General features: G+C 42.5%; 1 protein-coding gene across 1 annotated transcript in view; it reads left to right on the top strand.

Moving 5' to 3' along the window:
• Positions 1-1,007: 1,007 nt before the first annotated feature.
• Positions 1,008-12,562, top strand: part of LOC125123666 (UDP-glucuronosyltransferase 1A1-like) — a 48,034-nt gene continuing 36,479 nt past the window's right edge. Inside the window, exon 1 of the mRNA XM_047773822.1 lies at positions 1,008-2,259. Coding sequence (XP_047629778.1) covers positions 1,399-2,259 — 861 coding nt within the window. The 5' untranslated portion in view covers positions 1,008-1,398. The remainder of the gene's footprint in view (positions 2,260-12,562) is intronic.

Consider the following 12,562-nt stretch of genomic DNA (forward strand, 5'->3'; position numbering starts at 1 on the left):
AGGAAGGGCATAGGCCACCCTGTGCGTGGTCTTTGTTACAGGGCCCTCAGGAGTGGGAAATTCCCTAAGACCTTGGGAAAGTATTTTCTAAACCAGAAAGTGCGGTGTGCTGTCTGGGGTCCCGAGGCGTCTGGGGTCCGGAGAATAGAGCCACGTTTTTGTTTCAAGGGCTGGCTGATCCAAATTACTGCCATCAAATTCCTGTCACCGAACGCTTTCTCTTGGTTTTCTATTTCTACATTTTCTTCTCTTTGAAAATGTTTCCACCTCCTCTTCTGCCCACTTTCCTCCTGCTTTTATTTACCCCTTCTTGAATCCACATGGCAGGGGCAGGAGTTTTCACTCCTTGAGGCTTTTGGAGGAGCTACTTTTTGCCCAGTGGAGTGGCCTTCAGTTCATGCATACAGATCCCAGCTGCCTGATCTGATCCAGAGGGTCCTGCCCCTGAGCGCTCATGCTTGCAGATTAATGTATTAACTCGCACATTCTCATGCCCCCCTACCCTCACCCTGGGAGGTGCAGATGCAACCCTACATGACAGATGTGGCCATTCAGATGCAGAGTGATGGGGTCGCACTCTTTGGAAGAGGCAGACAGACTCCAGAATTCCTTTTTTTTTTTTTTTAAATAGTTATTTCTCCTTTTTACTTTTAATTTTTTTTTTCATAATTCCTCTTCTTAACCACAAAGTGGGCACTGTGGTCTTAGAGCACAAATGCATTAGGGTGATTTTTTGTCTCCTGATATAACAGGGAACCCCCCCTCCCCCGCCCCAGTAGCAGGGATGGTAGATCAGACTTCTTCATGCTCTGAAGCTTCCTGCAGCTCCCCACCCCCCGCTCCCCCCCACCACCGCCCCAGCCCCCAACTCCAATCCTCACTGTGGTAACCACGTAACCGTAACCGGGATATGGAGTGACTAGCTCCACTGTGTTGTTTTAAGCCGTGAACTTGGCACCTGTTAACGCTTCCTTTTGGCCCTGAGAAAAGTTGACAAGTAAGTGGGCAAGCAGTGACAGGTATTTATCCACAGATGGCATCACCGAGGCCACAGAATCGAGAGAGCTCAGGGTAGAGGGCTGCAGGGGGCCTCCAGGCACCCTCCGAGTTGTCCCCCGGTGGGAGAGGGAGAGACAGGTTGGTGGGGATGCAGAGAAATATAAACTCAGAAGCTTAGGCGAAAGCTGATACGGGGTGTGGTTACTGCAAGTTGGCTGTATGCTTTGAAAAGGTTAAATATTAATTTGGGTTCTTTTACAGAAAAGGACAATTCAGGGCAAGGAGACGTAGGCTGGGTCTATGAAAATCACTGATTAGTTGAGGGAAAAGTTGCCAGGAGCTGTGTGGTTTGGAGCACGTAAACTGCTTATTCTTGTGACTACCTGTACATGCTCCAGCATGGCCTGCCTTCTCCGGGCGTTTTGGGCAGTTTCTGCAGCGGTTCTCCTCTCAGCACTTTGGGGCACGGTTGCAGGGGACAGGCTGCTGGTGGTCCCTCAGGATGGAAGCCACTGGCTCAGCATGAAGGACATCGTTGTGCGGCTCAGTGAGAAAGGGCACGAGATCGTGGTGGTGGTGCCGGAAATCAACCTGCTTCTCACAGAATCCGAATACTACACCAGGAAGATCTATCCGGTGCCCTACGACCAAGAGGAGCTGGAGGGCCGTTACCGGTCTTTTGGAAGAAACCACTTTTCGGAGAGATGGTTGCTGAACGCCGCTCAGGTGGAGTACAGGAATAACATGATTGTGATCAACATGTATTTCCTCACCTGCCAGAGCCTCCTGAGGGACGCCGACACCCTGAGCTTCCTCCGGGAGGCCAAGTTCGATGCCCTGTTCACAGACCCGGCCTTACCCTGCGGGGTGATCCTGGCCGAGTACCTGGGCCTGCCGTCCGTGTACCTCTTCAGGGGCTTCCCGTGCTCCCTGGAGAACACGTTCACCAGGACCCCAAGCCCCACGTCCTACGTCCCCAGGTACTACACTGCGTTCTCCGACCGGATGACTTTCCCCCAACGGGTGGCCAACTTCCTTTCTAGGATCTTGGAGAATATTCTCCTTGACCTGCTGTATACTAAGTATGAAGACCTCGCACGTGATATCCTTGAGATAGAGGTGGACCTCCCCGCCTTGTATCGGAAGGCTGACATTTGGCTGATGAGATACGACTTTGTCTTTGAGTTTCCCCGACCTGTCATGCCCAACATGGTCTTCATTGGAGGGACCAACTGCAAGAAAGTGGGCGTCCTGTCTCAGGTGGGTGGTCTTCTTTCTTTCAGATGGACTGCCCTGGTTTTTCCTGGGCAGACATGGTTCTTACAGGCTCCGTTTTCCTCCTGTGTTTGGCTCCTGAGAGGGCTGCTGGAAGAAGGGAGGCCGGGCTGTTGGAGGGGCTTGTGGGAGATCTGAGGGTCAGGTTTTGCATGATGCTGAGGCTTGGGATGAAGACAGGGGTCATGTCTGGCAATAGCAGGAGGTATCTTTAGCAAGGTGATCTGGACATGGTCACAGAGTCATAGAATGGGTCTTAGAAGTTTCCAGTCCAAATCCTACACTTACCTGTTGAAGAAGCAGGTAAGGCTAAGTCAAAAGGACACAGAGTTAAAAGGCCAGTCTGGATCGAAACCCATTCTCCCACCTTTGTGCATTGCTATTCCCTGGGGCCCTAAACCAGGGGTCAATACAGCATAGCCAGGGACCGCATCTGCCCAGAGGGCCAAGTTTCATACTGCCCAGAGCGAAGAATGATCTTTAAAGGGATTTAAAAAACTTTTTTTTTATTAGAGTTGATTTACAACATTCTCTCAATTTCTGCTATACATCCAAGTGATCCAGTCATATATATGTATACATTCCTTCTCTCACGTTATCTTCTATCATGTTCTATCCCAAGCGATCAGCTTCCCGTGCTCTACAGCAGGACTAAAGGGATGTCATAAACAAAACAACAGCAATAAAAAGAACAAAGAATATGTGACAGAGAGATGTGGTCTGCTAACCTCTATCCGGTCCTTTACAGAAAAAGTGTGTTGACCTCTGACCTAAGGCAAGTGTCCTTAGACACCCTCTTGACAAATGGGGAAAAGGGCCCAGGTGCTACTTTAGAAAATAAAAGCTTCTGAGGTTTTTCTGGGTTTTTTGTTTTTGTTTCAAGTTAATAAATAATGCAATTCACTTTTGGCTTATCAAAGCAACAATATTTACACTTTGGAAAGACTTCAGTTTCCACTTTCATATTAGAATTCCCTCTTTTTAAATGCACCTTGCATCAGAAAGAAAGCCTGGGAACAAGTCCCAAAGACACCCCCCTCCCTCCCCGGCCCGACTTCGTTAACATCTGCTGATTTCTTTGTTGGTTGCAGCTACAGCAGCTGGCAGGGCCAGAGGAGATGAGCTTAATGAGACGGGTTTCGGGAAGCACAGGGCATGACATGGAAATTCTGAGTATTAGGAAAAGTTACCCAAGAAGGTAATCAACAAAAGTGTACTAAGAAACATTTGGCATATGAAGGAAAAAAATTCATTTCTGGTACCTTGATACGGTTCATCCTATTTTTGCAAAAAGAGTTGTATTTAGCCATATTGGAAAACTAGCCTGGTTCTCTTTCTCCTTCTGTCTGTCTATCTCTCTCCACCCCCATCACCTCCTGGAGCCCACCCATGCTTTCTCTGCTCGTATCTTCCCTCTTCATAAACACTTTATTTGCCTCACTCAAAAACAAACAAAACCCAAAAAACCCAAACTGGAAAAAAGGTGTTCTTTTTGAGCCCTGCAAGCTCTTATCTGGTATTCGGCTTACATTTGTATCTGAATTCTACACCCACGATGGCACCAAAGAGAACAGTCTTCACCCCGAAACGTCATTGTCACCTTGTATTTCCAAGCATTAGGGGTTAAAGAGATGGACGTCCATTTATTTTTTGACAAAGGATCAACCCACCTCAACACTGAAAAAATGTGTACTTGGGAGTGATGTTTTGCAAGCTGTAAGAAGGTGGTGGCCGTACAACATTGTGATACGTACTAGATGCCACTGAATTATTCACTTTGAAATGGTTAATTGGGTTATGTGACTTCATCTCAATAAATTATTTTTTTTAAAAAGATACATATGGCTCAGCGGTAACAAACCTGACTAGCAACCATGAGGATGCGAATTCGATCCCTGGCCTCATTCTGTGGGTTAAGGCTCCAGTATTGCTGTGAGCTGTGGGGTAGGTTGCAGAACTGCCTTGGAGCCTGCTTTATGTGGCTGTGGTGTAGGCTGCCAGCTGCAGCACTGTTTGACCCCTAGCCTGGGAACTTCCATATGTTGTGGGAGTGGCCCTAAAAACAAAAAACAAAAACAAAACCCCCCCAGAAGATCCATATAGATGAGAAAAAAAAAAAAAGGGCCTGATTTATAGCTTAAAAAACAAAACAAAACAAACAAAAAAACAACAAAACACTCCTCAGTAGGCAAATAATGTGATCAGGCAATATATAAACACAGCACAAATAGCCCAGAAAAGTTTGAAAATACACTTGACTTCAGAAGTAATACAAAATTCAAGTTAATAAATAATGCAATTCACTTTTGCTTATCAAAGCAGCAAGGCGTGTTTTACAGGTAACTGTAAGCTGTTTTAAGCTGGCCCAGCTTAAAACTGAATCCTCACATATTACTTTAAAACAAGTGCAGCAAAATCTTTGGGAAATCAGAGCTTGGTGGACCGTCCTTGCATAATGCTGTGATTTACAATCTAGGAAAGTGGGCCCAGACTCAGGGTACCTGGGGGCTCCCAGCCTCCCCCATGTGGGATCCTCCCCCTCTGCCCGCATTGGGATGACTTTGATCTCAGACCCTACTGCCCCCTCTGCCCAAGGAGGGACTCAGCTACCTCAGAGGGCTCCCCCATTGTTTCTGCCCAAGATGCTTTAGAAAAGCCCCTGGGCCACCTGGCTGGTGGTTCCCACTGGGAGACCCTCAGAGTCTGGGGGCAGCCACAGATCTTCTGAAGGCACTTGTCCCGTCCCTGCCCAGGGCCTCTACTCCAGCCTTGTAGGCCTTGATACCTGACACCTGCTCTGCTACACTCTCTCAGGTGACTCTCTCTCTGCCCAGAGAGGCTCTGATTCATGCCAGATGCTGGAACCCTCTCTCCATTGTCCTTCTTGCTTCTTAGCTGAGACCAGTCTATCCTGTGGTTAACCTCTTTTCCTACTGGGAGGCTCAGGTTTCAAAAGTCTCCATCCTAGAGGAGACTTCAGCTCTACACTTCATTATTAGAGGAGCCATTGGATCTGAAAAAGAATGGGCATATATGTATACGTATGGCTGATTCACTTTGCTGTCCGCCTGAAACCAACACAACATTTTAAGTTACCTATACTCCAATAAAATTTGTTTTTTAAAAATAGAAGTTCCCATTGTGGCTCAGCGGTATGAACCTGACTAGTATCCATGAGGATGCGGGTTTGATCCCTGGCCCCGCTCAGTGGGTTAAGGATCCAGCGTTGCTGTGAGCTGTGGTGTAAGCTGGCAGCTACAGTTCCGATTCGACCCCTAGCCTGGGAATTTCCATATGCTGTGGATGTGGCCATTAAACAAACAAACAAAAAAATAAAATAAAAAACCAACCATCTAACCACCCAAACAAAAAACAACCCTACAAAGGACTTACCACCTATTTTCCCAACAAGGAATCACTTGGCCCCAAGTAGCAAGCATGCTGAAGTCGAGAAACACTGATCTGAATAAATTCCAAGTGAGTTTCAGTGACTTCTTTCCAACAGGACCCTCAGCTGGGTGATGAGGGGCAGCAAAGATGCTTTGCCCACCCCCTGAGCTCATCTTGTCTCCCTAGAAGGGGTCTCTACAAAAATACTTGCTCAGGCTTCCTGGTTGAACTGAAGATTGAATTTTAGGTAAGTCAGGAGAACAAAGCCCCAAAATGCCCAGTCATTCTTAGTAGGCACTTTTAAAAATCTTAGGCCAATGTCTAAAATGATTTAATGGTTTGGTTCTCTTCCAAAATCCCGTGTTTATCTTTATGACTGGTTATCTCAGAGGTTAATAGACACATGGTATAATTTAACACTACTCTTTCTATTAATAAGTAACGTATAAAGAGTGGTTAAATGCTAGAATGAATTGGCATTAAAAAAGAGAGTATTCAACATGAATATCTGAAAAACTAGAAGCTTGGTCAAAGAGATAATTCTAGGAGAGTGAGAAAAAGTGGGCTTAAAAAAGAAACTTTATTGAGTTGTGATTCATAAGCTATATGATTCATCACTTAAAGTTCAATGGTTTTGGAGTATACGCGTAGATTTGTGCAAATATCACTACAACCAGTTTTAGGACATTTTTCTCTTTCTTTCCTTCTTCCCTTTCTTTCTTTCTTTCTTTCTTTCTTTCTTTCTTTCTTTCTTTCTTTCTTTCTTTCTTTCTTTCTTTCTTTCTTTCTTTTTTTCTTCCTTCCTTTCTTCCTTCCTTCCTTTCCTTCCTTCCTTCCTTCCTTCCCTTCCTTCCTTCCTTCCTTCCTTCCTTCCTTCCTTCCTTTTTAGGGCCACACTCACGGCATATGGAAGTTCCCAGTCTAGGGGTAGAATCAGAGCTGCAGCCAGATCCAAACCATGTCTACAACCTATACTACAACTCATGGCAACACCAGATCCCTTAACTCAATGAACGAGGCTGGGATTGAACCCACATCCTCATGGATACTTGGGTTCATTTCTGCTGAGCCCCAATGGGAACTCCTAGGACATTTTTCAATTACCATCAAAATGACCCTTTAGCATCCATGGTTATTCCCTAATCTCCCCTCTCCAAGCTCCTGGCAACCATTCCTTTCCCATCTCTATGGATTTGTTTATTCTGATCCTTTAATACAAATGGAATATGTAATAAACATGTGGCTGATTTTTTTCACGTAGCATATCTTCCAAGCTCATCCATGTTGTGACATTACTTTTGTTGTTGTTGTTAGATTAAGGAATTCCAGTGTTGTCACTTATTTTTAATGTTAATTTTTATTTTACATTGGAGTATAGTTGACTTGCAATGTTGTGTTAATTTCAAGTGTACAGGAAAGTGGTTCAGTTATATATATATATATATCTATTCTTTTTCAGATTCTTTTCTACATAGGTTATTATAGAATATTGAATCAAGTTCCTTGCACTACAAGTAGGTCTTTGTTGATTACTTGTTTTATATGTAGTAATGTGTATATGTTAATCCCAAACTCCTCATTTATCCCTCCCCCAACTCTCCTCTTTGGTAACCATAAATTTGTTTTCTAAGTCAGTGAGTCTGTTTCCATTTTATAAATTGGTTCATTTGTATCATTTTTAAAGATTCCACATACGTGATATCAATGATATTTGTCTTCCTCTGTCTGACGTCACTTAGTATGATAATCTCTAGGTCCATCCATGTTGCTGCAAATGGCCTTATTTCATTCTTTTTTATGGGTGAGTAATAGTCCATTGTATATATGTACCACATTTATACAGTTCCTCTTTATCCATTCTTCTCTTGATATAGCATTATTTTTTATTGCTGAATAATATCTTGTTCTCTGGCTATACCAGAGAACTCTATATATTCTATACATGTACTTCTCAGTTGACAGACTTTTGAGTTATTTCCACTTTTTGGCTATTCTGAATAATACTACTGTGAACATTTGTGTACAAGTTTTGTGTGGACATATGTTTTCACTTCTCTTGGCTATATACCTAGGAATGGAATTGCTGGATTGTATGAACTATATGTTTCATTTCTGAGGAACTTTTTTCAAGGTGGATGCACCAGTTTTGGGTATTGTGGTAAAATACATATAAAATAAAAATTACCAGGAGTTCCTGTCATAGCTCAGCAGAAATGAATCTGACTAGCATCCATGAGGATGCAGGTTCAATCCCTGGCCTCGCTCAGTGGGTTAAGGATCCCGCATTGCTGTGAGCTGTGGTATAGGTCACAGACACGGCTTGGATCTGATGCTGCTGTGGCTGTGGTGTAGGCTGGCAGCTATAGTTCCAATTTGACCCGTAGCCTGGGAAACGTCATATGCCATAGCCCCTAAAGACAAAAAATAAAAATAAAAAATTACCATTTTAAAGAGTGCATTCAGTGGCATTTAGTACATCCTTGATGTTTGTTTTATTTATTTATTTTTTATCTTTTTGCCTTTTCTAGGGCTGCTCCCTCAGCATATGGAGCGAGGTTCCCAGGCTAGGGGTCTAATTGGAGCTGTAGCCTCTGGCCTACACCACAGCCACAGAAACGTGGGATTTGAGCCACGTCTGAAACCTACACCACAGCTCACGACAACGCCAGATCCTTAACCCACTGAGCAAGGCCAGGGATTGAACCCACAACCTCATGGTTGTAGTCGGATTTGTTAACCCCTGTTCCACGATGGGAACTCCAAGTACATCCTCGATGTTTTACGCCACCACCACTACCTAGTTCCAGAACATTTTCATCACCCCAAAGGGAAGCCACTTCTTCATCCATAGTCACTCCCCATTCACCCCTCCCTGTGGCCTTTGGCAACCACTAAGCCACTTTCTGTGTCTATGGATTTTCCTGTTCTGCATATTCCATAGAAATGGAATTATGAAATAGGTGGCCTTTTGTATCTGGCTTCTTAGCTTAATGTTTCGAGGTTCATCTATGTTGATAATAACCAGTAATAACCATCGTAGAAATGCATCATATTTTGTTTATCCATCCATTAGCTGAGGGACATTTGGGTTTGTACCTTTTGCTCTTGTGAAGAGTGCTGCTGTGGCATTTGTGTATAAGTGTGGACAAGTGTTTTCAATTATTTTGAGTATACACTCAGGAGTGGAATTGTTGGGTCATATGATGATTCTTGTTTAACTGATGGAGAGTTTTTTTTCCCCAAAGTGGCTGCACCACTTTTTATTCCCACCAGCAATGTATGAATCGGCTGAGGATCTAATGGGCAGCCTGGTTAACTATAGTTAATAATATTGTATTATATACTTGAACTTTCTAAGAGAGTAGATATGAATGTTATCACAACAAAAAGAAATGATAATTAGCTGACGTGATGGAGCTGTTAACCAACCCAGTGTGCTCATCCTTTTGTAACATACACGAGTATCGAAGAATCATGTTGTTACACTTTACACCTACACATAAAAGGCTAAGACTTATTGTTTACTACATGCCAAGAACAATAAAGATCCTCCTGCAAGTGCTGTTTTTAATTCACCAGTTTTCTGCAAGCTCTGTACATGGTAGTTCATGTATGTTTCTTTCACTCCATGAAACAGCACTGTGTGAATGCACCACTGTTCTTTTTCTTTTTTTATTAAAGCCCTTAATTTATTTTTTCATTTTAAAAAATTTTATTGAAGTACAGTTGATTTATAATGTTGTGATAATGTTTGTGTGCCGTATTTTAGATTCCACATATAAGTGATATCATACGGTATTTATCTTTCTCTTTCTGACTTACTTCACTTAGTATGAGACTCTCTAAGTCGGCTACAAATGGCATTATTTCATTCCTTTTTTATGAATGAGCAGTATTCCATTGTGTATATGTACCACACACACCACTGCTCATTTAACCCCATTCTTATTCATGAGCATTTAATTTGTCCCTTTTCCTTTTTAACCTTAATATGCTTTAAAGTTCTCAGAATCTGAGTCTTCTCCATAGTCTGGTCTCCCCTACTTCCCACAAACATAAGAGTTGAGTTATCCAAGAACCAGTCCATCTGTCTTGCCCAGGAGGCCTCTCCTTCCAGGACAGACTACAAGCCCAGTCTCTCTGGGTACAACTCCTCCAGGGCAGTGACCATGTCTTGAGCATCTTTGTACATTTAGCCAGGGCCTGGCTCATGGGAGGCAGTCAATAAATACACTTGAGCTGTTTTGAACACCAGACTATGTGCTGTTCCCAGACAACCCCAAGGATCCTTTGCTTAAGTTGGTTCTTCTATTGGTCCTTCCCCCAACAGGTTCCTTCACTTGAGTATCGTTAACAGTTTACTCATGTTTTTAGCAGACCACGTCTTGTTGCACTTAAATGACTGTGTTTATTTTCCCTTAAAGGCAAAGAACAGATCCTGCGTTCCTCCATATCCCTGGTACCTGGCATTGCACCCCTCCCACATTTGTGGAATTAAATGAACACAGAAGTGTCTGTGAGAACTGTTTCTTACTTTTTAAGAACTAGAAAAATAGAACACACAGAAAGGTACATCAAATGTGTATGCGCATTTTAACAGATCTGACATGAGTATCCTGTAACAGTCACTCCTGTCAAGAAATAGAGGCTGTCGGTGCCGACACCTATCCTGGGTACCTGCCCTCCATCATACCTATTCTATCCTTCTTCGGACTTCTATGATGATTACTTCCTTGTTTTCTTTATGGTTTTGCTGTCCAACTGTGCAACTCTAAATAATATAGATGAGTTTCATTTGTTCGGGTATTTTACATAAATAGAATCATACTGGATTTTTTTCTTGCTTCTCTTGCTCAACTTTATGTTTGAGAGATTCGTGTTGTGTGTTCTGTCAAGCTATAGTTTGTGCATTTTCAGTACTGAGTAATATTCCACTATATGAACATGCTGCAATCCTATTTATCCATGCTGCCGTTGATGGACTTGGGCTCTATCCAGCTTTTGACTACTGTGGACAATGCTACAATGAAGATTGCTTTACACTGCGTGGACTTCTTTAGAAGACATACCTAGAGTGGAGCTGCTGTGTTTTAGGGTATATATAACTTTCATTTGAAAGGATAGAGAAACATTTTCCAAAGTGGTTTTGCCAAATTAGATTCCCCACCCACCTTGTAGGAGAGTTCCTGTTGCCTTTTATCCTTGCCCTCACTTAGCATTGTCAAGTTTTGAAATTTTTGCTAATCTGGTGAGTGTGTAATGATAGCTCGTAGTTTCACTTGGTATTTCCCTGAGTACTCAAAGTATTGGTTATCTATACAACTAACAAGTTTGAGGATCTTTTTGCATGTTTATTAGTCACTTAGATTCCTCTTCTGCCCATGCAAATCTCTCTTGCCCATTTTCACACAGGGCTGTTCATCTTCTTGTAGAAGTTATTCGTGTAATCTGGATGCTAATTCTTTAGCAGTTATTAGTGTTGCAAATACATTCTTTCACTCTGCGTCTTGCTTTTTACTTTTATTTGAACAAACTACAATAAGCATCCTTGAACATGCCTCCTTGTGCCCTGTATGGGCATTTCCATATGGTAGATGCCAGGAAGTGGACTTGCTCCATCATGTACATTTTAAATGTTAGTAAGTATTAGCAATGATTTCTGCCTCCGGCTCTGTGTCGGTGTAGACTTTTCTTCACATCTTCGTCCATACTTGTCCTCAGAGGTTAGGTTTTTGCCAACCCAATAGTTGAAACGTTATCTTGAGTTCATTTTAACTTGTATTTCCCTCACTAATTGTTTATCTTTAAAAAAAATTAAATCGTTTGACTAATGAAGACGAGAGCTGGAGTTGACCTCCCTCATTTAATAGAACTGATGCACCCTCAGACCACTAAGCTCTTTGGGCAACCCCACCTTATTCAGGACTCAGTGTATGTGTTGGAAGCCTTTTTTGTTGCTTGCAGTTTTATTGGCTCAAATACTGAGACATCTCAGGACATGCTGGTCAGGTGTGGCTTGCTCCAGGGATCAAACCATGACACCAGGGCTCCTTTTTCATCTTTAATTCTTATGTTTGCTTCCTTGGTGACGATGTGCTTCTCAGGGTCATGATATCCAAGCATCTGGGGCTCTAGGCTGAGTCCTTTTCCCAGGATTCCTAGTGAAGTCCTCCTGCCTCAGTGGCTCTCATGAAGTCACATGTCCATCTCTGCACTAATCACTGTGGCCAAAGGAATGAGATGTGCTAATTCAGGACTACCTTCCATGTTCTACCCTGGAGCAGCTAGTGGAGTCTTATGTGAAGTACACATGAAAGTCTAGGAGAGGCCACTGGCAGGAGTCACTTCCTAATGACTTTCCACACCGGGCCCCCTCAAGATGTTTTCAATTTAGATGTCAGATTTTTCAGGACTAGTTTATCTTAGAAATCTATTATTGTAGAGATTTCTCTGTGTCCTAATTTAAGTTTTTTTTTAAAAAATGTGGGTGGGCACTAAATAGAAATATCCCCAGGGATGGATGATCTGTCAACTTTTAAGTCAATCATTTTGGGTTTATCAACATTTTGTATTTGGACTTTCTGACTTTTGTTCTCTTTTAGGTATTTTTTCCCCCAATTGTGATACTTGTAGATACTTTTAAATTTAAACTTGAAATTTGAAAATTTTACCAGCATGCAAAAGAAATATTATCACATATGGGTCTTTCTTTATGAAGGTTTCTTAGACTAGATAGACTTTTCCATGGTTGATTTTGGTCTTTAATAGGTGAAGAAAGTTTTATTCTTTCATGAGTGAATTATATCTTTTCAATTTGTGCTTTTTTTTCAAAAAATTAATGCTATTGAGGTATTTTTTACATGTGATAAAATGCATCATTTTGATTGTATATTTCTGA

This window comes from Phacochoerus africanus, chromosome 3 (genome assembly GCF_016906955.1).
Source record: "Phacochoerus africanus isolate WHEZ1 chromosome 3, ROS_Pafr_v1, whole genome shotgun sequence".
Lineage (NCBI taxonomy): Eukaryota > Metazoa > Chordata > Mammalia > Artiodactyla > Suidae > Phacochoerus > Phacochoerus africanus.